The sequence below is a fragment of the Aphanomyces astaci genome (assembly GCF_000520075.1).
Source record: "Aphanomyces astaci strain APO3 unplaced genomic scaffold supercont1.6, whole genome shotgun sequence".
In the NCBI taxonomy this organism is placed as follows: domain Eukaryota; phylum Oomycota; class Saprolegniomycetes; order Saprolegniales; family Verrucalvaceae; genus Aphanomyces; species Aphanomyces astaci.
In genome coordinates this window covers 579,306-602,800 of record NW_009798269.1, presented here as the reverse complement: position 1 = coordinate 602,800, position 23,495 = coordinate 579,306, and the positions used below count along the sequence as shown (strand labels likewise).

The following is a 23,495-nucleotide window of genomic DNA, read 5'->3' as shown; positions in this document are numbered from 1 at the left end:
GAGCAGAATTGACTCCTACCATTGTGACCTTGTCGTTCATCTCGGCCTTAGTCTCGGGCATTCGCACGCAGCATTCGGACGTCGTAGGCTATGGTTCTTTGAGAGTGATCTATCGTGGTGCAGAGGGTGGCGTACCTGGTTGCATTGTCGTGGTTGTGCCGTTCAGGTCTGTCGTGCCATCGGTCCCTTCGTGTGTGACTGCGCTACTGCTTGGCAATGGTTCATTGATAATGGCCTTTCGCGATGTCATGGGTGGCATACCTGGTTTCATTGGTCGTTCGAGCGCTGTGGTTGACCACGACGCTGGATCAATGCTGAGTGAGCTTCGTGCTGCGCCTTGGACTCCATCGTGTCGGAGTCCATGACCTCAAAACCAAAAGTACTGTCAAAACTCGATAAATATCATGTTTCAGGGGTTTCGTAAACACTTGCGCAAAGGGTCGAATATCCATAAATATGTGCAAAGTACAGGATTGGATTAAAACATGTACTTCGAAGTACCTCGAAGTATTAATTAATACTAGGGTAATTCGTTTACTTGATCTCATTTTGGATAAATGAATTTGATAACGTTATTCTGTGTCGTCGACCTCAACGATGGAAGGGGCATGGCGGGATGACCACCGCGGCGCGATTGAATGCTTGGCCCATCTCCGCCACATCGTATCCAAGTCCAGCATCAAGGAACCATTCCATACAAGCAGTCATCTGCGAGTGAACAAGTGGGACTCCATGATCCTGGACACGGAGATCCTTGGGCTCATGAACCACCCTGTCAAGAACATGTTTGCGTTGTGTCGGCCCGGGTTGATGGAGAAATTTCAACCCGAGATCGACGCCACCATGCTGGCCATGCTGTTTGCGTTCTCTGTCGGGATGAAGCAGGTGCGTCTAGTTGATATCCGTCTACCATCGTCACAGTCATGAACCTCTGTAGCCCACCCCTGGCATGGCATTGCAGAACCTGAAGTACGCGTCCTCGTGTTTCACGAGGCACAAGACCATTCCGCTCTTTTTCCTTTCTGTAGCCATTCCATATGGCTGGAAGCGACTACAGCGCTTGCTTCTGAGCCAGCGATGGCGAGAAGATCGAACCATCGAGGCCGAGGTAACTCGGTCCCAAGCTCTATATCCATTCTCAATCTACTCGTTGGCCAGGAAAAATACCAGCGCGTGCTAACGCTCTTGCACCGCATTGGCACGATCGTCGCCGTGTGCCAACTCCTGAATCACGCGGCATTCTTCAAGTATGGCCAATACCGAACCTTGGCCGAACGATTGGTCGGCATGCAATTGGTATGTTCATACAGTACTTATCCGTGTCACTATACATGCAGTTATATATATCTTCTGCTTTCTCGCTAGCAAAAGGCCAAAACTGTGGCGGTGCAACCCCGGGCCATTATGTTTGACTACATGAACCGCCAATTGGTGTGGGATGGTTTCGTGGTACGATGATCCTGCAAATAGTGTGTCAGCCAACTGCTGTCGTGTAGGAGTTTGGGGCATTTTTGCTTCCCCTGATAAACTGGAGCCGCCTATGGCATGCCGTGAAGCGCTTGGGGGTGGTGGGTTTCCCCAATGCGAACGCGACTAATTCCAGTGGTTGTCCCATCTGCTTGGCGGTGCCTGCAAAGGTACCTTGGTTCATGCTTGGGATTGATTCTAATAACCCTTGCGATGATATGGTTAGACGCCTTATCAAACGTCTTGTGGCCACATATATTGCTACTTTTGCTTGCAATCGTCCGTCGCTGCCCACCCCGACTTTGCGTAAGGCAAACATTTTTCCTGTGGAATATTGCTGTGTAAACATTTGTCCTGTGGAATATTGCTGTGTACCTATTCTAGCTGATGGGGGTACTGTATTGGTGTGTATGTAGGTGTGTCGTATGTGGCGACCGCTTCGACACGTCTCACCGAGTACTTGGTCGTCCTGGCACGCCATGACCTTTCGTCCACTTTACTAGTATTCGCTTCAATGTACTGTAGGTAATAAGTACCCCACAACAGTTCAACCACACACTCGGACGCTCCTTCTCTATAATTAGACAACGTTTGCAGGAATCACCACACATGTCAGCCTAAAAAGATATATCCCAAGTATTGTCGATTTGATATACAAATTCGGGGACGGGGTGCAATCGAATCAATCGCGCCAACCAAACCGATCCACCATCGATCTGATTGGTTGTTGAATTTCATTGAGAAGGTTTTGATTGGTTAATAATTTTCTGAAGTAGCCAATCAAATCGATTTAAATTCCAACGAGAAACCATGCCACGAAATTTCACTCGAAAGCACAATAGTGTGGATTCGGTACAAATTTCCAGACCCCGTCGAATTTTGGAAATTTATATAGCGAATTCACAATACTCAAGTGTCACGTCCTCCGTAGTTACTTTATAGTGTATTTTTTACTCGCACGACGCCACCACAGTAGCTACCGTATGTAATACCCTTCATCGGAGAGCGGTTTTAATAGCGCCGGTCGTCCCGTGGACGTCCTTGGTCAAAGTTGTTGCGGTGTCGGTTTTGGTCGTAGTACGACGGATGGTGGTTGTCCCGGGAAGGCGGCGGCGGAGGAGGGGGGTACGTGCCTCCATATGACGCCGCCCCTTGAAACGGCGCCGTCGACGTCGGCTTGATTGGGGGGTCTCGGCGTTTCGGGGGATTGGCGGCGGACTTTTTGAAGAACGCGACCGCCTTGGCCAGCGACGGGATCGGGATTTCGCACGAGAGTTCGCCAAAGAAGCGCAATCCATTCGGTTTCACTTCAAAGTGAAACGACCGAGGCGACGTGCGCGCGACGTACGTGATGGAAAAGCAACCGGGGTATTTGTGGTACACGTGCAGTGCCCACGGCACGCTCTGGGGCATCGCTTTCTTTTGCTGCACGAGGTCGTCGCCAATCGTGTGGCTGTCGCCGGTCCGGTAGTTTTTGTGCTCGCGGATCTCTTCAAGGTATGCGTTCATGGGGTCGATCAGCCGCGCAATGAGTTCGTCGATCGAGTCGTATACTTCCTTCTTGACCACCAACTTGGCCCCAATGCGTCCCTCCGTGGGTTTGTCCAGCTCGTGCACGTCGAAGTGGCGGTACACGGCCGTGTCGATCTTCCACGTCAAGCTCAAATGGTCCGACCCCTTGCTCGCCGGCCGAAGGATCACGTCGCCCGGGAGAAGCTCCTTCATCAGCGTCATGCACCCCTTCAGCGTCACGTTCTTGAACACGGGGTGCACGATTTGGCGCTTCTTGCGCACGGGCCCGCCCACCGGCATGAGTTTGTTCCAATCCTTTTCCTTGTCTGGACTCGGCAGTTTGTTGACCAGGCGGTCGTACCGCGCTTTGCTGTCGTCAATCACGCGATCCACGTCGGTCCACGTTGGGATCCCGCGGCGATTGAAGCACTCTTCCGTCATGGTCAGGATGGAACGGTCGTCGCACGCTAGCGCCAGCACGTACCGGTCGCCGTCCGGCACGATGTCGATGATCTTGGCGTTCACTTGCATGCCGCGGGGAAAACCGTGCTCGCGGAGGTACTTGTTGCCGTCTTGGGTCAGAAACGACGGCAAATTGTCCTTCTTGAGCTGCGCGCGGATCCCAGAATGCAACTCAACAATCACGTTGGCTTCGCCCGCGGATTTGATCAACTTGCATGGCACGACCATGCCCACGCGCAACGTCTCGCGAGTCTCGCCGTTGAGCAAGAAGAACAGGTCTTCCAACATCGGGTCTTTGTACTTGTGCCGCGTGTCAAAGTACGGGTACCGCAGCTCTTGCTTGATGCTTTCCAGCGTGTGCAGCTTGAGCCCTTTCTGCTGCATTTCCAGGCGCTGGGCGTACGCGGGGAGGTCCAAATCGGCCAACGAGTCGGCGATTTCCGCGTCGTCTAACCGCTTGAAAGGTGGCGGCGTGATCCGTTCCTCGGCCATCCGTTCCATCGCCGCCTTGATCGCGGTCGCCGACTGAAACATTGTGTCTTCCACCGCGTACGAGTACTGGTCTGGGTCGTAAAGGTCCATCGTCGTGTTGTTGTTGGCGTCCCCGCAGATTTTCACCGCCATGTAGTAGCTCTCGGGGTGGATGCGCGTGTCGTCCAGCGGGTTGAGCGCCGCGTCCTTGAGCGCATCACGTTCCCGAATGCGCAGCACCCCCGCACAGTTGCGGTACACGACCTTGTCCGACAGAATCCGGTGCAAGTCCTGCCGTTTCTCCAAGTTGCCGCTCAAGCGCACCTTTTCAATCAACGTCATGGCCTTGACGGGCCCCAGCCCTGCGACAAATTGCAAGCCGTACGACGCGTGGGTGAAGTTGGAGCTCACGTTCACGTCGATGCCGACCTTGTTGACTGCTTGGATGAACACGCGTTCGTACGCGCGCAACAGCATCTCTTGGTTGACCATTTGCTGCAGCGGGTCCACCGTCAGGTAGAGCAGCTCCTTGCCGCGCCCGGGCTCTTCGAGGGGCACAAAGCCCCAGATCGCACACAGTTCCGAGAGCGGGTTGCGCAAGTACCGCGCGACCCCCACGGCCGCGCGCGTGCCCTCCATTTCTTCGGGGAACTCGACTTCGGCGCGCTTGGACTTGGCATACATGCGCGCCACGTCATCCTTGACAAACGTCACGTGGAGGTACTCGGGGTCGTGCTGGACGTGGCGGCGGATCTTGTTGCGCACAACGTCGACCAACTCGCCGACGTCCATGCTCTTGTTGCCGCCGCTCGTGTTGAGCACGACCGCGGAAATCCGCGGGTGGTCTTCCAAAAATGTCGTGAGGATCACCGTCAGCTGCGCCAAGCAGTTGGGCGTCTTGCACCGTCCTTGGACCTTGTCGGTCACGTCGCCGTTTTCGTCGAGCGCAACCATGTACGCAACCGGCTCGTCCGTCGAGTTGTCCACAAACACTCCCATGATATGGGGCTCCAGCAAGTCCTTGGCTTCGAACGGACGCACGAGCAGCCGCTCCTTCATCAAGCGGCTGCATCGCGCCAGCACCACGTCCTGCGACGACGTGACCAAGTCGGCCTTGACTTCTTCCTGGAGCGTCGGCACCAACGTGCCCCCCACGGCTTCGCGCACAATATCGCGACGTTGTGACTGCCACTCCTCGCTCGCGTGCTTTGGGTCCAAATACGCAGCTTCCAACGGCTCAATCAAGTGCTGGGGCTCGATTTGAAAATGGATGGTCACCACGCCTTCCTGCTCACCCTTGAGCAGCTTCATGTACAAGTCCGTGTCCATCAGCTCCGTCACAGGCATGTCCTTGATGTACTGCAGCCCATGGCAGTAATGGAACTCGTCCACTTCATCCACGCCCTTCAACGTCGCATCCGTAAACACCACCGCGTGGCGCAGGTAAATCTCGCGCATCCGCGCACGGACGTTCGGATCCGACGCCAACTGCGTGGCCGCTACGTGCCGCGCGCCTTTGAGCACGTCGTTCACGGACGGAAAGTCGGCGCTCAGGTACGGCATGCACGTTTCGGCCAGCGCCACGTGGGGCGTGGGCACTTGGACCTGCGAATCCGGGACCAACCCGACCATAGCCCCGCCCAGAATCGCAGAGTTGACCGTGAATTGAGACGCCAGCGCCTTCAAGCCGCCCTTGAGACACAGTTGGTAGAACGTGCGTCGTCCTGGGCGTTTCTTTTGCTTGTTGGGCTTGTCGTTCACTTCAAGGGTTTGAAATGCTTGCGAAATGTCCGCCAGACCTTTGTCCAGAGTTTGGCGGAGCACTTGCTGGTAGCAAGACCGCACGGTCGTGCTCTCGGTCGTGTCGTTGGCCAGAACGGCGGCTTCGACGTTCGTTTGCAGCACTTTGCGCTTGCGGTCTAGCTTGTCCCACTTCAAGTCCAAGTCTTGGATCAAATACAGCTCGTCGCCGTGCAGCCCCGCCGACTTCCAGTACTCCTTGCAGTAGCGCTGCACGTAGGCTGGCTCGAGCTTTTCCACGTGGTAGAACCGGAGCACGTGCTCGATCGCGGTCACGACGTTGCTGCGATGGAACGTTGGCGGCGGCGCATGCATGTCTTTTCTCGGCCGCCGTTCCAACTTGCGCAGGACAGCGTCCACCATCCACTCGGCTTCTTCCGCGCGTTCTTCAGTGTCGGGAAAGGTCGGTCGTTGCTTGAACAAGTGCTGCATGCGTTCGGGGATGTCGCGTTCGCGCACGGCCGAGTCGGATGTGGTCATGTGAAACTCCTTCAACACGGACGGCTCGTACTTGTCGAGGAGCATGGCCTTCTTCTCCGAGTCGGGGTCGACACTGGCGGCGGTCGGTGCGGCGCCCCCGCGCGTAGCTTCCAAGAACGCTTCGGCATCGCCAAACAATTCCTCGGCTTCGTCCAGCTGGTCCAACGACGGACCTTGGGGTAAGATGTTGGCAGACTGCCGCCCGCTGCCAGGTCGCTTTGTGCGCCGCCGCCGCGGACCGCCACCGCCGTCGTCGTCGTCCGACACGATGAACTCGTCCTCGCTGTTGTAGTCTTGTTCGTCCATGTATTGATCCGACGGACCACCGCGCCGCTTTCCGCGCGACGATCCACCGGCATCGTCGTCTTCGTCGTCGTCATCGGACCCAAACAAGTCGTGACTCGACCCTTTGTCCAGCGTTTGTTTGCCTTTCGACTTCTTCTTCTTGCGCGCGTCATCGTCGTCGGAATTCGACTCGTCGTCGTCGGAATATGCCCGCGCCGGTTTCTTGCCCAAGTTTTCCTGGATCAAGTCCAGATCGTCGCGGTCCAACTCGTCGCGGTCGTCGCGTCCGTGGCGCAACCGCGATCGCTTCGTCGTCCCCTTCTTGTCTTTCTTCTTGCGACGCCGACGGGGTTGTTCTACACAGATCCCATGTTTATGTGAGTGACGTCATAGAGATGATACACGACACCGTACATACCCTCTTCCTCTTCATCCTCCTCGTCGTCGGCAACCAGGAACCCGTCTTTTTCGTACGTATCGGCGTCTTCGTCAAGTTCTTCCTCGGAAGAATCGATCACCTTGTCGTCATCGTCGTCGTCTCCGCTCTCGGATGCTTCGTCGTCCACGAACTTGGACTTGGGGGTGCCGCCGTCATCGCTGTCTTCGTCCATGACGCGACTGCTCTTCTTCGCCTTCTTCGATGACTTTCCATCCTTGGACGACTGCTTACGTTTCTTGGTCTTCACCGTCTCTTCTTCCGAGCCGGAAATCACGGGGGAGTTGTCACCTGCTCATGCACGCAAAATTGTTACCACCCCATCGTGCACGTAGGAGCCGCATGACGACACATGGATAATCCATCCACGCGCGTAGCAACATCAGTATACACGCAGCCTTCCTTACCTTCAGAGTCCGACATGCTACAACGGCGGATGTGTTGTCGCCCTTTCTCTCTGCTTCGTGCTCGTGTCCGCCGCTTTCAGCCGTTGGCAAACCAGGTATTTTTACCACGAAAGGCTGGGATCAGTTGCAAAAATAATATTATAATGACGGCGGAAAAATATATTATAATTGACCTAAAATAAATGCCAGTCCTACCCTAAGGATAAGATTAATCTTCAATTCAATATGCTGCCGAATTTCAAATTTAGGATTTCAGGACCAAATCGACCATCATTATCATTTTGAAAGTTGCTAGAAAAACTTCATGCAGCATTCTTCGAGAAACGATGCCAAATGCATTGCCCCCGCGTTCCTCGTCGGAGCTAAGCGAAAGTAGAAGTCGTCACCGAGAACAAGAAGCGGCATGGATGGTGGAGCAGTCCGATGTAAGAGCACATTGCGTCTAACTCGGATCATATGGTCAGTCCTTCATCGAAGTGCGTAGTTGCGTAGCCTGCTTGACCGCACGCACGATGTCGACTTGTCGACGATCAACTACATTGCCGGCGTGGACATTTCGTTCTTTCCCGGCACGGACGATGCCTGTGCGACCTTGGTGATCCTCTCATTTCCCGAGCTGAAGGTCACGTGTGAAGCATCGTGCCACACGACGTTGACGTTGCCTTACATTCCAACCTTCCTTGCCTTCCGTGAGATTCCGGCGCTTTTGCCCCTGTTCGACATGATTCCGCGTGAATTCCACCCCCAAGTGGTGTTGGTTGACGGCAACGGCGAGCTCCACCCACGAGGCTTTGGCATTGCATCGCATTTGGGGGTCGTGACCCAGTTGCCCACAATTGGCGTCGCCAAAACGTTTCTCAACGTGGATGGCTTGACCAAACGAAGCGTGCGTGCATTAGTGGAGGAGAAAAAGGCAGCGGTGCGCGCTACAGACATCGGTGATACCAAGTCATCGTCAGTTGTGGCGTTGCGACTGCAAGGCGAGTCGTCCAAGGTAAAACCACCTCATGCATGAACGAAGGGTGTCCTTGCGTGACCATCATTGTGTTTCATGTTCCGCGTAGGTATGGGGCATGGCGATGTGCACCGAGGGTATTGAGAATCCCATCTACGTGTCCATTGGCAACAAGATCTCGTTGCCCAAAGCAGTCGAAGTGGTGCAGCATTGTTCGCTATACCGCGTGCCAGAACCAATTCGCCAGGCGGATCTGCGGTCTCGCGAGATCATTCGAACGTGGGAGAAGCATGGCATCGACAAGGAGTTCAAGAGTTGCCGTGTCCATCGCGACGTCGTCAAGTCGTAGCCGCCGCCGTCCCTTCCATGAACGAGTTGCACGCAATCAGTTTTTGCGGGTTTCGAGAAACTTCTGCATAGTAATTTGTGTAATCGTGGTAAAATTAAAATATCATTTGGATCTTTGTATGCGTTCTAAATTTCGTCAAATTAATAATAATCGGGACGTTCTCAAAAGACTGGCAGGAAAGCAGCAGCAGTTCCCAACTTGGAAATTGCAACATGGACGTCGGCGGCAACAACGAAGCTTCTGCCGAAGAATGGAAGGTCAAGGGGAATGATCTGTACAAGAAGGGGGACTACCGAGGGGCCATCGACATGTACACGATGGCCATTGAACTGTCCCCGACCACCGCCCCGTTCTACGCCAACCGTGCTGCCGGATACCTCATGCTCCACAAATTCCAGGAAGCGATCGGTGACGCCTCCCGTGCGATTGCGATGGAACCCTCGTTTATTCGAGGGTACGAGCGCAAGGCGAAGGCTCAAGTGGCGTTGGGAGACTTGGAAGCTGCCGTGAAGACGTACCAGTCGGGGTTGATGAAGGACCCGAACAATGCGACGTTGATCAACGATCGCCGGTCGGCCGAGATGGCCATGGACAAAATCAAACGCGGTCGGGAACACATCAAGGCGGGCAAGTTCCGCGAAGGTGTGTACTGCTTTGACAGCGCTCTCACCATTTGCACGAGCTCAAACGACGTGAAAAAGTGGCGCGCCGAGGCGCTCATCGGGTGCGAGCGGTATGATGAAGCGTTCGCCGTGTTGACGCAGTTGATGCGGTCGGACTCGTCGTCGCCCGACATCCTCTTCCTTCGCGCGCAGTGTCTGTACTTCCAAGGCGAGTTCACAAGCGCCATCCGCCACTTGCAGGAAGCGTTGCGCGCCGACCCAGACAACAGCCGCTTCGTCAAGGAAATCAAGCGCATCCGGTCCTTGGACACACAGAAGGAGGCCGCGAACGACGCGTTTAAGGGTGGCCGGTACCAGGAAGCCGTCGACGCGTACTCTGCGTGCCTTGCGATCGATCCTACCAACAAATCGTACAACGCCAAGCTGCACTGCAACCGCGCCGCGGCGCTCGCCAAGTTGGACAAGAACGCGGAAGCCATCCGGGATTGCGACAAGGCCATCTACTTTGACAGTTCGTACGTGAAGGCGTACCTGCGAAAGGCGCAGTGCCTCAAAGACGTGGGCGGCAAGGACAACCTGGAACAAGCTTTGCGCGAGTACGAGACCGCTTCCAAGCTGGTGGGCGAAGACCAGCAGCGCCAATATGCCCAATACATTCGCGACACCAAGCTCCTGATCAAGAAGGCGAAGCGAAAGGACTATTACAAGATTCTGGACATTGGACAGAATGCCGGGGAAGCCGACATCAAGAAGGCGTACCGCAAGTCCGCGCTCAAGTATCACCCCGACCGACATGCGAACAAGACTGAAGAGGAACAGAAGCAAGCCGAAATTGACTTCAAGGACGTCGGTGAAGCGTACGCGGTGCTGTCCGACCCCCAGAAGAAGCAACGGTACGACTCTGGCGTAGATTTGGAAGATATGGACAACGACATGGGCGGCGGCATGGGCGGCATGGGTGGTATGGGAGGCATGGACCCGAACGACATCATGCGCATGTTTGGCATGGCCGGCGGCGGCGGCTTTGGCGGGTTCGGCGGCGGCGGTCGTGGAGGGTTTGGTGGGCGAAGTGCCGGTGGACATAGTCATGGCGGGTCGAGCTACCGATTTTAGAGCTGCCTCCTAATGTGCGACACCATGTCCAAATACATGAGTGAAATAGACCAGCATTAGGGAGTCCATTTATTGCCGAAATAATGAAATATTCTGACAAAAAAAAGATATATGACAAAAAAAAATATGTGCCAAAAAACATGCAATCTCATATTCGAGGTGGTGGTAACATTTAGACATTACGAAGCATCATACAACTTGGTTTAAGAATGGGTGAAAGGTTGAAAGACCTTTCAAAAATAATATAGATGATACTAGTAAACAGTGGGAGCTTTCTGTGTCTTTACGCAAAATAACCTTTCGTTCTGAAACGGCGTCCGGATAACGAGGATTGGACGTGCAATTGCAGCGCAGAGGCACGCAGACGTGAAGCTAATTGTCACTGTACCATGGCCAAGCAGAGTAAGCGAAGTAGCGCCGAGGAGAAGCAGGTTTCGACCAAGAAGGCGAAGCGGGATAGTAAGGTGCAGTACACTGGCTGGGAAGTGCCGCATGCCAACTACACCCTGGACTCGGTCAACGTCGGCGACTTGACGCCAGAAGGGTTTTACGACACATACGTCAAGACCCGTCGACCTGTGGTCATCAAAGGATTCCTTCAAGACCCGTCGTTTGTGGCCCCAACGAAGTGGACCAACGCGTACTTGACGCGTCAAGCAGGCTCCCAAAAACTGATGGTCGAAGAGCGGGCGTCGACGGCCGACTCGTACGGCCAAGGCAACGAAGTGCCCATGACGTTCGCCGAGTTCATCCGTCTCTTGGAAGCCAAAGACACGCTGCATTACCTCACGACGCAGGACGTGGAAGCGGACCCCGAGACCGACCGGCCGCAGTTGATGGCGCCGATTGTTCAAGCGCTGTCGGGTGACTTTCCAGTGTCGCCGGCGCTCATGGTACGACCTGCATTCCGTCGATAGAAAATCATGTAGGTACTCACTACTCCATCCTACTAGGGCAATTTGATTCCTCAAAACATCAACATTTGGATGGGAATGTCCACGGAGGGGTCGACCTCGGGCCTCCATCACGACTACCACGACAACCTGTACATTTTGCTGCGCGGTCGGAAGCGCTTCCGGCTGTACAGTCCTGGGGACGTTGACTCCATGTACACGAGAGGAACGCTGCTAAAAGTCCACCCCAACGGTCGCATCAACTACGAAGGCGACGAAACCACCGCGTACGGCGCGGACTTGCACTCGGACCAAGCTGCGTCTGCATTTTCAGCCCAGCAACGTGCTGAAAAGGAGGTATACCTCGCGTCATGTCCCCATCGTATCACTTGTGACAGTGTAAATGGTGGTGTAGCTGGAGGAAGCTGAACGAGAGCTGGCCAACAACGTCCCTGGGGCCGCCGAACGCGTGGCGAAAGCCGAAGAACAACTTGAAGCGGCGATGGACGACGCCATGGAAGTGGAATTTGACGACGATGACGATGATGGTGACGACGACGACAATGCGGGAGCAGACGTGGAGGACGACACGACTCGTGTAGTGGACAAAACAGTCAAAGACCCCGTGAGCTTTAGCCGCGTCAAGACAAGTAGACCGAACGATGACCTGCAGCGAGAGTTTCCACGGTTTGCAGACGCCCGCGCGGCGTTTTGCGATGTGAACGTGGGCGAAATGCTCTACCTTCCCGCGTCGTGGTTCCACGAAGTCGTGTCGTTCAACGGAGCAACTGACGACGGGCACTTGGCACTCAACTACTGGTACCACCCTCCGGATGCCACCGACTGCTTTGCCACGCCGTACACGAGCCCGTTTTGGACCAATGATTACGCAGCCCGCAACCTTGCCGAGTCATCTTCGTAATCGACAGATTTTGCAAACCGGTTGAAGCATGTGTTTGACAAAACCGGAACAAACCATCCGATGAGAGAAACTCCGAGAATTTATGTACATGTACTGGCAAACCTCCACGGAAAGGAAGCAATACCCTTGGTGGCTGGCATCCAGACCAGCCCTTATTAATAATACCTGTGTTACTTGGAATTACTTTTTCATTTACTAAAAATATCTAGCCCTTACTGAATTCTGCTTCTCCGTGGTGATCACAAACTGCTTATAATATCGCTTCGATAACGCTTACTGTCTACTCTGTGACGATAGGTCCAAGTGGGGCTGCATACATGTGCAACGCCGATCACCTACCTGCATACGCACCTTGGCTACACCAACATTTACCAGTTCGTGTGTGATGTACTGTACATGACCGTGGTTGGGTGTGAAGTTACAATAACGAGCGCAATGCACTGTACCAATGGTGGCCTCGTCTTGCGTCCATGTTGATCGCCAGCATCGACGAACGGGTCCTCAGTTGCTTCGCTCCTTAACCTCCTATAAAAGTTTGAGCAATGCCTACAGATGTCGAGTGCGACGTACCTGACACCCACCCACTGTAAGAACGAGTCGACCCTAGTCTGGTGGTATAGTAGGCCGTGGGGTGGTTGCTCTGTGCGACCCGTCACCCCGAGTCGAGTAGCGCAATTGGAGGTGCAAGTGTCTGGCGTGGTGTAGGCAGTGCATGTGGGGCTCTTGTCTTCCGACAATATACTGGCGTATTGCCTCAATGCCACAGCATTTCGGTGTGTGCCCTCCACACGCCAGCCGGGCCGTCAGAACCAACCACAGCATGAATACTTAGCCGTAGAAGTTATCCGGAGTAGTGTAACGCTTCTTTGCAAACTCGATAAAGGCAGCGCCACCTCACTATCCGTATTCACTGGTTTTGGTCCCAAATGTATACTAGTAGTGGAGAGGCATGGCATGAGATTGCATGCAAATCAAACATCAGGACCCTTTTTGAGGCTGGACGCTGAAACAAAGTAACGTTAACAGTTTGGGGTCTACCGGCACTTTCAAGTGGGCTGTAAAATACTTGACTGGATTTATTGACTCTGTGGCCGTCTATGATCTCGATGAAAATCTACGCTTTTGAGTGTAGTTATATAAAGAAATTAAATGTGTCTAGACATGTGATACAAGTGATTGCTTTGAACCCTCCCTACTTTGCACACGTCTCAAATGCAATGTCAATCACAAGGGCCAAAACCCTTCATCGCCATCCCCACTGTTCATGCTGCGAATGACGAGCGACAGGCGAGAATTCTTTCATTGGGATCCAGTGGTGGGGATGGCGGTTACACTTTTCACCTGTTACACTACTCGGACAGGCCATTTGCCCCATCTGAATCACATTTTCGGACCAATCACAGATCTCATATCTGAGGTTTGAGCCAATCACAGGCCTCATTCATGATTCAGCAACCGAAGATTCCGCCGAGAAACCGCGGCGATCCGCCTCCAACAACTAACTGCCCATCCATGGCTTTCATTCACACAAGTGGCATCACTTGGTTCTTTGTCGATGCCACCGCGATGGTCTTCCTCATCCATGTCCACTCCTCGCCCGTCGAAGAATCGACAAGTGTTCCATCTATCCTTTGACGCAGAGATTCCGCTTCTGGACGTCACATGGATGGACAACGCCGAAAGCAACATGTGTGTGATCTGCCATGACATGTTCCACTTTATGAAGCGCAAACATCACTGCCGCCTGTGCGGTCGTTTGGTTTGCAACGCATGCTCCAAGGCCCGCGCATCAGTCTACCTGTCCCGGCAGCTCGAACGCACCTGTCGCCTCTGCTGCTCGGTGCTCAACACGCTCGAGTCCCTTGGCGACAAGCGCGTCCAAAGCAACGTTCCCGCCGCCGCAGGGACAACGAAGCATGCCGGTCTGACGGCAATACCCGCCACGTCTCGCGAGCACGACTACGACCGCGTCATGCGTGTGCGACGACAGCTCAAGGTGTACCAGCCCGCGTCGTCCCAGTACTACATTGTGAGCGCCGAATGGTTTCAAGCATGGTTCGACTATAGCAAGCGTCACGGGGCGCACCCGGGCCCGATATCCAACCACTCGCTGCTGTCGTTTTACCAAGGCAAGCTGCATGCCGCGCAAGACAGGTCGTACCGCCTTGTGCACGAACTGATTTGGTGCACTTTGCACGAACTGTACGGCGGGGGGCCCATCATCACGACCCAGGCGCAGTGTACGATGGCGTGGACCATTCAAATGAGCGAAGGCGAGATCGTCAAAACGCTCGTGCATACCACGACCCAACGAAAGAAAACACCGACCAAGTCGTCGTCTATTCAGTGCTGGTTTCAAATGGAATGCAATCGACACAGCCTGATGCGGCGAGCCAGTGCCGCACCAGGTGGACATTATGGTGACGACGATGAAGACTTCAGCACGCAGTCCGCCGTCCAAGCTTTTGCTGCAGCCGCCAACCAAGCGCGACGAGACGCCGAAGGGAGGATTAGCCACACGAATTTGAGGCTGTCTATGGCCCAGCGGCAGCGCTTGTCTGGTGTCCATGCCACCATGTAACAACATCAACATGAATTCATTGTTCAAATTGGAGAGAACCCAAAGTTATGTGAAACCCATGCTGATTGGGCAGAAAGGCCGTTTCACAGTGGTCGAAGGTATCCAGGGTATAGGGATTAGGGTTATTTCAAAATATTGATTTTGAGAGTATTCGTATAAAAAGCATTGTTTATATTTACTTCGAAAAGGCAAAATTAATACTATTCAAAGATATAGGTAACTAACATATGTCACAAGATATTCATTTCTACACCTGACATCCAAAGGACAATTTTTATCTGGCGTTAAGTCATGAGAACGTACGAAGTTTCACTGAAAAGGGCCACCTGGACCTTGAGATATGCATAAACACACACAAATACAGACGTTGGATGTAGAATTCTGCGAGTCAAAACTCAGCCACCGCAACACATTCAACCTGCATGCAGCCACACAGGTGAGACCCTTTCGTTGGGGGACGTTGATCGAAACCTTGTGCCTCACTTCTCGGTAACGTTACCTCGGGTGCGTGCGGTGACCCCATGTCGCGGGAAGCCAAAGTTTGGACATCGCCCTACCTAGCCGGCCATTTTTCTTGAAATATTACTAGGAGTACGTGTTAATCAACCCGTTCGTCATGTACAAAGTGCATCTTTGTCAACCAAGGCGAGCACCCTAGATGGTCGGGCTCTTCAAACTCCGAGTCCACAACATCTCCAGTAATCCAAACTTGACTGTAGATGGTATAATAGAAAGTGAACGGCACCGATGGTAAGTTTGCCGTCAGTTGGAAAACCAAACTGTACTACGTAGTTCGTCACGCCTAACGTTACCGCTCGACGGTCTGTCTAACTTCATGTTGGAGATTGTACTTCAGATCATCTGCAGGGGAAATTATACTTTGTGCGTTGAAGTGTACTTGAAAGCACAGGTTGCCGGGACCAATTATTCAGAGGTGCCATGAGCCACACAATGTGGGTACTGTAACGTGGACTTTTCATCTCGATACCGAAAAGTACGCTTATTGTTATTGTACTGTATGAACGAGTGGGCAACAAAAATGACTTCGCAAACATACAATGACGTGTCATTCCCCTGTAGAAGCGTGTCGTTCAGTCGTTACGATGGTGAGGAGTGTACATTATACTTATGGGGTTGAGTTCCAATGAGAGCAACGTACTAGAGCAATTAACTAGTATTTACTTGGAGGCAGTCATGGCATCTTAGTTGGCTGACTTCTTGCGGGCTTTTTTATCGCCCTTGGAGAGTGACGGGGGTTGGAGTACCAGGGAGCGGATGTAGATCACTTGGTTGAAACCAGTAGTTCCTTCAATGGAATAGATCCCGCTGGCAGTCGTTACGATGGTGTGGCATCACAAAGAGAAGCTCCAATTGTTACTAACTGTTCTCAGCATGTACACCAAGCAGCGCACTCTGGTCACACCAGGTATATCTGGTGTATTTACTACAACATTATTTTACACTAGTACTTTTACAAGCATGTGGAATGTGTTCCAGTAGTAAGTAGCCTGGCGAGGATTGACTTGCAGTTGCAGGCGCCCCCGCATATATTCGCTATATACATAGTTCCATCCAGCATTAGGCATGGAACACCCACGTCGCATGTGGAGATGGAGGGTAGCTCCACCCTTTGCCAAAGAAATTCGGCGGTCGGTCGATCGTGGCAGGCTCTTCCGTCCACGTCGCAGGCCACAGCTCCGACATGACAAAAAAGCAGTTGACCCCATGGGATTCGCAGTACACGAGGGTGTACCCCCGGGGGGTCAACAGTCGGACAAACGCAGCGACGGACGCGCCAAAGTAGTTGGTCTCGCCGTCCCATCCGACTGGGTCGTACGTCACCACCCGGTCGTCGGGGTACCGGAAGTGGCTGTTGGTTTCTACCACCACGACGGTGGGCGTGTACTGGTGCAGAATTGCGTCAAGGATGTAGTAATCGTTAAAGTCAATGTCGACAGAAAGCAGGTCAAAGCGTTGCGGGATGGCGTGGGCTTGAAACAGATCCACGACGTTGTCGAGTGTAATCCACGCCCTACAACCACATCATACAGTAGTTGATGTCGATTCGAATCAAAAGGGGGGATGAGACGACTGTGTGTCTGTCTGTACTGGTGGAGGTTGATGGTGTCGTTAACGTGGCTGCCGTCCAGCAAGAGGCCCGTCCAGTCGTGCACTTCCCGCAGGTACCGCGTATTGCACTCCAAGCCATCCTCGACGCCAAACTCGACAAAGACCTTGGTGGTCGCCGGCACGACCTGAAACAGCAGCTGCAGCACACCATCTTCGCCGTTTTGAGAGTATACGCCCCACTCTTGGTCGTACAACGAGTGCAAGAGCGATGACGACGACGACAGCAGCCCTTTATTCGGGTGGCGTCGGGGCGGTGCAAACACGGATCGGTCTGGAGCCAAGATGGTTTGCTTTGAAAAACCACCACGTAGTGATGGCCATTGAATCACGTTGGACATGCAAGTGCACTTGTTGTACTCGTTGAGCACCAACGCCATCACACTGGTCGTAGTGTGCGATAGCCGAGGCACGAGCATGTCGTTCGACAGCGCTGATGATTTGAAGCAGTCAAAGGAAGGCGGAGACGGCGCCGTCGCGGTCGATACCAAGCACACCCGCGTTCGTTCGTCGCCGACATCGACGCCCTCCAGGTGCATCACAACATGGCCTATGTCGTCGTCGGGGGTTTTGCCATAGCTGGCCTTGAGTTGCACGGAGGGTTCGACCATCGCAAAGAAAACGGCGTGAAGGCTGCGCGTGCCGTTAGTCAATAGGACAAAGTGGGGACCTGGCTGGCCGATGACGTTGGCTTTGACGAACATGGGCTCGTCGCGATCGAGGCGACCGCAGTACGCTGGCTCGGGTTGAGTGTCCATGAAAAAGCACGCGTGTTCCAGCAGTCGGTCGATTTCTAGGTAAAGCCGCTGGTTAAACGGACACAACTGGCGAGGTCGCAGCGTCCGAAAGTAGTGCGACGAAGGAACGTCCTTGGGAAATTCAAACTCCGACTTGGCCATCGCATGACCATGGAGCGAGTCGCAATCATTCATGGACAGAGATGGATGCGCACGGCAAAACACGGCAATCGCCAAGGACGGGTCCTGATGCATCTGCAGCGGAATGGAATGCACGTGTCCGTCGACAAGGATCGACAGCGCGACGACGTTCGCGTCTGGCGTGGGGATCGTGAGGTTGACGATTGCAAAATCCAAGTTGTGCTCCTCCAGGTAAGCGACGTGGCCACCGATGGCATCGACTATCTAAGAATGGCGACCGAGGTAATGATAACTGGTGGATGGATGGTTCGCAATACCTTGGCACACGAGTCGACGTATTTACCGCACAACTCGACCGCTTGGAGCGCTGCTGCCTGATTCTTTTCAATGGCAAGCAGTTCGACATTTGCACGGGGAAGGGCCACTGTATGCGCAGCAGACGCTTCGGTCAGCCCAGTCCTTGCGGCGAAGAAGGCGGCCGCGATAGCTTGTAGGTACCTACGCATCGCTTTTCGACAATTTGACAGCAGTGATTTGGTTTTGCGATCTTTCGACGGTTTATCCGGATGAACACTTGACAGGAATTGCGAAACATCAATTGCACTTTCCAGTTAAACTGGTTGCAATGGTACCATCTGCTCGATTAAATGTTATCTTCCTTGAGCTGGTACGCTGGCGCCTTCGCAGTCATGTTCACAAGCTGTTGCTTCTTCTTTTTCCACATGAAAATGACCAATGCAATCGCCCCCAACGCTACAATGACGGTGACTCCGCACAGCATCGCTGGCCACACCCCAATGTCATTGTCGGTTGCTGCCGATTTCCCAGCGACCGTCAGGGGCAGTGGAGCCAACGTCACACGCAGCATTCCTGCACCACCACTCGCGGGGGTACTTGCTGCCTGGGGCATGAGTGCCAACGAAGGATACATGGCCTTGCACCAATGTGTTTCGTTGTTACCCGACATACCCCACACTTGTTCGTACATGGGCCCACACCGAAGCGGCTTCAACGGCTGCGCAACCATCTTGCCATCGAAATCCACCATGTTGCCGCGACACACATACATGGACGTCACCCACAAGCAGTCGCGGCCGTTGTTGGAATAGCATTCCGCTTGGTTGGATTCCATGTGCACACGAAACGCACTGACAGAGTCCCCCCAGGACTTGCATTCCCACGCGGCAGCTTCGATGATGGCAGAGTTCATGAGTTATCAAAATGTACAATGAATGAAGACTATTGTAGGCATGGGCCAGCGCGGTAAAATGCTACTCGTCCTCGACAGCTGGTACTTTTGACACGGCGGTTTCATATTTCCACCAATCAGCGATCGATTTACTGACTTGGCTATCCCTGACGCGACATTATTCTCGACGGACACTTTTCTTGGTATAAAGCCATACCGGTATCAAAATTGCGGTGAGAAACTCTCAGTTTAAGTTACTGCAAATTTATCACGAGGTGGCAATAGTGTGTATGATACATGTACAGTAAATAGAAAATTATGATATTGGACTCGCTCTGCATCGCATTGGCGGACTTGTGTAACTGGCGAGACGTAGCCGTTTCATGTTGTAAGCCCTCGCAAAGACCACCTCCTAAGACACTCTTCGGTTGGATTCTTCTTGCAGTATTATTTTGCCGTGATTCATCCATGCACGTGGCTATTCGTCAAGCCGAGGCATGCAACACGCTGCGTCGAATCTACGAGCGCCGCGTTGACCAGTTGGATCGGACCATGCTCGTTCTCCTTCGCAATGCCCGTGTCCACGAAGAGACGGTCAACAACATGCGAAACTTCGTCGCGACGTCCTTGCAGTGCATGTACCGAGGCTGGAAAGGCCGCGAGGTGGCTTGCTTGGCGCGTCATCGACACATGTCGGCAATTCAGATCCAGCGCGTTGTGCGCGGCAATCAGTACGAATCCATTGACATGGATGAGGGAGGAACTAAGCGTCGAGTTGTGTCTAGGGGACGGAAAAGGGCGCTGCGGGAGCGCCGGCGGCAAAACATGGTGTTGCAAAGCCCGTGGGCCATGCGGCAGCTGCTGTCGCGCAGCCTTCTCATCCGCACCGTGGGAAAGTGGCAGGAGTTCTTGGATCCGTGGACCAACGAGTTTTACTATTTTGAAATGTACACCCAAGACAGCCAATGGCACCCCCCCGATGAATACACGGCGTTTCTGGCATGCGACTGGCTCGAGTGCCGCTTCAAAGCCAACACGATGAACGAAATCCACGAACACAAGCGCACCCAACACACTTGGTACACTATTCCTGCGCTGGGGCTGCTTCCACTTGTTAACTCTAACGCTCGTCGCGGAAAGGTACTGCGAAGTGTGCCAAGGCCGGAATGTCGGGTACACGTTCCCTACGTGCCCCACGTGCACTGTCGTAATGAACACGCCGACGATTGTGCCGTCCCAAGAGTGGCCCCTGGCGATTCCAAAGCGGCAATCAGTGCCCCACCTCTTTCCCCCCACGGCGACCCCTCAGTTTTCAGACAAGGTATAAACAACATTCATGCGTTCAATATGCAAACATGACATTCACGACGGAACAAAGGATCCCGCGCCAACGACTACGAAACCGCCTTCGCGTGTGGGAAACGTCTTGTCGGTGGGGAAGCAAGACGGAGGTTCCGATGGCGAAACAGGCGGGGACGACCCGAATTCGAAAGCGTCCATCGTCGAAGCGAGGCCGCGGCCATGTGACATGGACGGTTTGGACCATGTGAATTGGATCAGTGCGTTCAAAGGCATGGAGGAGGCGTTTGCAAAGGCCCGGTTCCCGAGCGGAAGTTTGTATGTGGGCAACTTTATCCACGGCACCACGTTTCATGGATGGGGCGAATACTATTATGCCAATGGTGACCGATACCGAGGCCAGTGGCATCTTGGCCTGCGACAGGTACAATCCAGTCAATCAATGGATTCGATCGAAATGAACGATCGTTTGTTCGATGAACAGGGGATTGGGCTCTGGAACAGCGTGTGTGGCAAGCGGTACCAAGGGCAGTGGGACCAAGGCCGCCGCCACGGGATCGGACTGTTGCAATTCCCCAACGGCGAAGTGTACCAAGGCGAATGGTGCGACGGCAAAATCCACGGCCGAGGTGACCTTCAATCGACGAGCTGTTTGGTATTCGAGTACTTAGTGTCGTGGGATAGGAATCCACACCAGTGCGAACGGAGACTGCTACGAAGGGGAATGGTTGGCCGGCGTGCATCATGGCTTTGGAACGTTCTCCAGGGTACGTACGGCACATGAATCACTGTCCTACCTGAATATACATTGTTAGGTAGATGGTAGCTGGTACAAAGGGATGTTCGACCAAGGGCAAGCCCACGGGATTGGCATTGTGTCCGTGAATGGCGAAGTGTACAAGGTATACCTTCGTTGAATCAATCGATTTGTTATAATTCTTGATGGCAATACATGCGACCGTGGTAGGGCGAATGGCAAAAGGACTTTCGCTGTGGTCGAGGGGTGTGTTTTTATGCCAACGGGGGCGTGTATTCCGGAGTTTGGGAGCGAGACGAATGTTGTGGACGCGGCATCTTCATCTCGGCCATGGGGGAAAAGTACATTGGCGACTGGAAGCACAACCTTAAGCACGGACGAGGCAAGTACATTTTTCAAAATGGCGACATCTTCGACGGAAACTTTGTGTCCAACCACGCGACCGGGCTGGGCGTGTATCGGTTCGCTACCACCGGTGACGTGTACACAGGTACACAGTGCTTCGCACTTGTTCTCCTTGTTAGGGGGGAGACGCTTATAGGGCCCTGGGAACGCGACCGATTTCACGGCCGAGGAGCCACCTACGTGTGGGCAAGTGGGTCGATGTACGAAGGCGAGTTTGTCGACGGGCATATTCAAGGCCAAGGTCGACTCACGTACCACAACGGCAACCGGTACATTCTCGGCTTCGCCCTACGATGTCCACGACGTGTGTATTGAGTGGTAGGTACACTGGCAGCTTTGTCCAAGCTCAAAAGCACGGCCATGGCGTGTTTGAGTGGCCGAATGGGAATATCTACACTGGACAGTTTGAATGGGGCACTGTCAATGGTGTGGGGACGATGGTGTACTCGAGCGGACACAAGTACGACGGCGAGTGGAGGGACGAGCGGCGACACGGCCGCGGCACGTTCTGGTATGCGAACGGCGACGTGTTTGCTGGTGATTGGGCGGACGACGAGTTCCACGGTCGTGGTATCTTCACATGGAGACCAGGGAGCAGCATGCAGGAGCAGTACGATGGCGACTGGACCCACGGCATTCGACACGGCCAAGGGCGGTACGCGTACCTGGACGGGAACGTTTACGACGGGGCATGGAACCAAGGGCGTCGAGATGGACATGGGGTGTATGTGTGGGTGAACGGAGAAGTGTACGACGGCGACTTCGTGCAAGAAGAGCAGCATGGGCACGGCAAATTCACCAACCAGGTGGGCAGGCCCCCTTTCGACTGCAAGCTGGGGATGATAGTATTGTTTTGTCAGCCCTACTCGACGAAAAGGAATATCTCATGTGTGCTGGGAATAGGAAGGCGACGTATACGAAGGCGGGTGGACGCACAACATCCGCACCGGCGACGGCGAGATTCGTTACGCAGACGGCAGTGTGTTTGTGGGTACGTTCAGCAACGGCCTGCGCCATGGCCAAGGCTCGATGACATACCCCGACGGCAACACATATCGCGGCATGTGGCTGGACGACAAGCGGCAAGGGGGGGGGGTGTATACATTCCACGCCACGGCAACGGAGACGCTTCGCCTCAAAGTGTTTGGCTATTAGACATAGTACCAGGACGTACTGTAGAATTTATGGCGTAAATTGAGTGGCATGAGTAGCCCCCCCTGTTGATATTGAAGATGTGCGTGCATGAAGGCGGTTCATGTGTTGAGGTCAGGAGGAAAAAGTGGGAGAAGTGAGTTTATTCTACCGGTATGGCGGAAATTCGGCAGACGAAATATATAATTTGGACAAAGATATTTGTGCACTAGAGCGTGATGACATCATGGGCATGGGGATTTTCGTTAACAGTTAAATCATAGGTGTTAGCACCCACGTAGGTCAGAATGGGGCCAATTCTATGTGTGCTATAATGTGAATTTATGGTTGAATGGCATACGCAGTAGTAGTATGGTCAACTGGTTGCATGAGCCATGAACTTGCCAAATTGGGCATGTAGGCTGGCAGGGGGGGCTGCATGTAGCTCCGACCTTGTACAATACAGTCATCACTAAAGTCAGTGGCGTTCGTTGCAGGATGTGGGGGTGCATGATATACTCGTGACGGAAGAACAAACCTGCGCGGAAGGCGACGTTTACGAAGTTTGGGGAACGTGTTAAGCCTTCGACACTGACGGCATCCCTTGGCGCAGGGTGGAAATCGACACGTCCTTGCTGTAGTGGTACGTTTGTGCTATGTATTCATCTGAAATTTTGACTAATGGGGCTATGGAGGTGCCATGAAATAGGACGTTGCTTTCTGGGTCAAGATGTCGAGCCTCATTGAGTCGTTGTTCTTGAAATATACTCAGGCACTGACGTTCTAATGCTACTTGCTGACGCACGTGTATGCGGCAAAGTACCAGGCAGCATGGCTAGGTACAGTAACGTTGACTTGATGCAAAGTGGTATTTGAATGAATCGCGAACAGTGTCCTGTCCATCTGGATGTAACGTGACCGATCAGTGATCCGCCAAAATTAGGATTTTTTCC

At 53.6% G+C, this 23,495-nt stretch overlaps 9 protein-coding genes across 12 annotated transcripts; 6 read left to right on the top strand and 3 right to left on the bottom strand.

Moving 5' to 3' along the window:
• Nucleotides 1–561: 561 nt before the first annotated feature.
• On the top strand, nucleotides 562–2,111 carry H257_03535 (hypothetical protein). Its single transcript, XM_009827672.1, has 7 exons — nucleotides 562–885; nucleotides 938–1,108; nucleotides 1,159–1,296; nucleotides 1,366–1,449; nucleotides 1,497–1,637; nucleotides 1,694–1,773; nucleotides 1,884–2,111. The coding sequence occupies exons 1-7, from the start codon at nucleotides 598–600 to the stop codon at nucleotides 1,948–1,950; spliced, it is 969 nt and encodes a 322-aa protein (XP_009825974.1). The 5' UTR covers nucleotides 562–597; the 3' UTR covers nucleotides 1,951–2,111.
• Nucleotides 2,112–2,375: 264 nt separating this feature from the next.
• H257_03534 (hypothetical protein) lies at nucleotides 2,376–7,445 on the bottom strand. The gene is made up of 3 exons (XM_009827671.1): nucleotides 7,321–7,445; nucleotides 6,896–7,204; nucleotides 2,376–6,833 (listed from the first exon to the last, which is right to left on the bottom strand). The coding sequence occupies exons 1-3, from the start codon at nucleotides 7,334–7,336 to the stop codon at nucleotides 2,479–2,481; spliced, it is 4,680 nt and encodes a 1,559-aa protein (XP_009825973.1). The 5' UTR covers nucleotides 7,337–7,445; the 3' UTR covers nucleotides 2,376–2,478.
• Nucleotides 7,446–7,550: 105 nt separating this feature from the next.
• On the top strand, nucleotides 7,551–8,741 carry H257_03533. 2 transcript variants are annotated; one of them, XM_009827669.1, is made up of 3 exons: nucleotides 7,551–7,745; nucleotides 7,805–8,314; nucleotides 8,385–8,741. In XM_009827669.1, exons 1-3 carry the CDS (start codon nucleotides 7,647–7,649, stop codon nucleotides 8,622–8,624), a joined length of 849 nt encoding a protein of 282 aa, XP_009825971.1. In that variant the 5' UTR covers nucleotides 7,551–7,646; the 3' UTR covers nucleotides 8,625–8,741. The 2 variants fall into 2 exon arrangements, with proteins under 2 accessions (XP_009825971.1, XP_009825972.1); XM_009827670.1 differs by having other exon boundaries at nucleotides 7,805–8,741.
• Nucleotides 8,742–8,780: 39 nt separating this feature from the next.
• Nucleotides 8,781–10,479, top strand: H257_03532 (hypothetical protein). Its single transcript, XM_009827668.1, has one exon. It carries the CDS (start codon nucleotides 8,837–8,839, stop codon nucleotides 10,358–10,360), a length of 1,524 nt encoding a protein of 507 aa, XP_009825970.1. The 5' UTR covers nucleotides 8,781–8,836; the 3' UTR covers nucleotides 10,361–10,479.
• Nucleotides 10,480–10,703: 224 nt separating this feature from the next.
• H257_03531 (hypothetical protein) lies at nucleotides 10,704–13,086 on the top strand. The gene is made up of 3 exons (XM_009827667.1): nucleotides 10,704–11,253; nucleotides 11,314–11,610; nucleotides 11,669–13,086. Exons 1-3 carry the CDS (start codon nucleotides 10,750–10,752, stop codon nucleotides 12,173–12,175), a joined length of 1,308 nt encoding a protein of 435 aa, XP_009825969.1. The 5' UTR covers nucleotides 10,704–10,749; the 3' UTR covers nucleotides 12,176–13,086.
• Nucleotides 13,087–13,631: 545 nt separating this feature from the next.
• H257_03530 (hypothetical protein) lies at nucleotides 13,632–14,784 on the top strand. Its single transcript, XM_009827666.1, has one exon. It carries the CDS (start codon nucleotides 13,731–13,733, stop codon nucleotides 14,754–14,756), a length of 1,026 nt encoding a protein of 341 aa, XP_009825968.1. The 5' UTR covers nucleotides 13,632–13,730; the 3' UTR covers nucleotides 14,757–14,784.
• Nucleotides 14,785–16,162: 1,378 nt separating this feature from the next.
• Nucleotides 16,163–18,369, bottom strand: H257_03529. Of its 2 annotated transcripts, XM_009827664.1 has the most exons (3): nucleotides 18,079–18,369; nucleotides 16,866–18,025; nucleotides 16,163–16,788 (listed from the first exon to the last, which is right to left on the bottom strand). In XM_009827664.1, the coding sequence occupies exons 1-3, from the start codon at nucleotides 18,265–18,267 to the stop codon at nucleotides 16,335–16,337; spliced, it is 1,803 nt and encodes a 600-aa protein (XP_009825966.1). In that variant the 5' UTR covers nucleotides 18,268–18,369; the 3' UTR covers nucleotides 16,163–16,334. The 2 variants fall into 2 exon arrangements, with proteins under 2 accessions (XP_009825966.1, XP_009825967.1); XM_009827665.1 differs by having other exon boundaries at nucleotides 16,163–18,025.
• On the bottom strand, nucleotides 18,346–19,021 carry H257_03528 (hypothetical protein). The gene has a single exon (XM_009827663.1). The coding sequence runs from the start codon at nucleotides 18,969–18,971 to the stop codon at nucleotides 18,405–18,407; it is 567 nt and encodes a 188-aa protein (XP_009825965.1). The 5' UTR covers nucleotides 18,972–19,021; the 3' UTR covers nucleotides 18,346–18,404.
• A 328-nt stretch (nucleotides 19,022–19,349) lies between these two features.
• Nucleotides 19,350–22,650, top strand: H257_03527. 2 transcript variants are annotated; one of them, XM_009827662.1, is made up of 11 exons: nucleotides 19,350–19,681; nucleotides 19,736–20,029; nucleotides 20,091–20,271; nucleotides 20,329–20,673; nucleotides 20,734–20,878; nucleotides 20,934–21,016; nucleotides 21,065–21,151; nucleotides 21,217–21,496; nucleotides 21,548–21,680; nucleotides 21,734–22,217; nucleotides 22,315–22,650. In XM_009827662.1, the coding sequence occupies exons 1-11, from the start codon at nucleotides 19,419–19,421 to the stop codon at nucleotides 22,564–22,566; spliced, it is 2,547 nt and encodes an 848-aa protein (XP_009825964.1). In that variant the 5' UTR covers nucleotides 19,350–19,418; the 3' UTR covers nucleotides 22,567–22,650. The 2 variants fall into 2 exon arrangements, with proteins under 2 accessions (XP_009825964.1, XP_009825963.1); XM_009827661.1 differs by having other exon boundaries at nucleotides 21,217–21,680.
• Nucleotides 22,651–23,495: the final 845 nt, after the last annotated feature.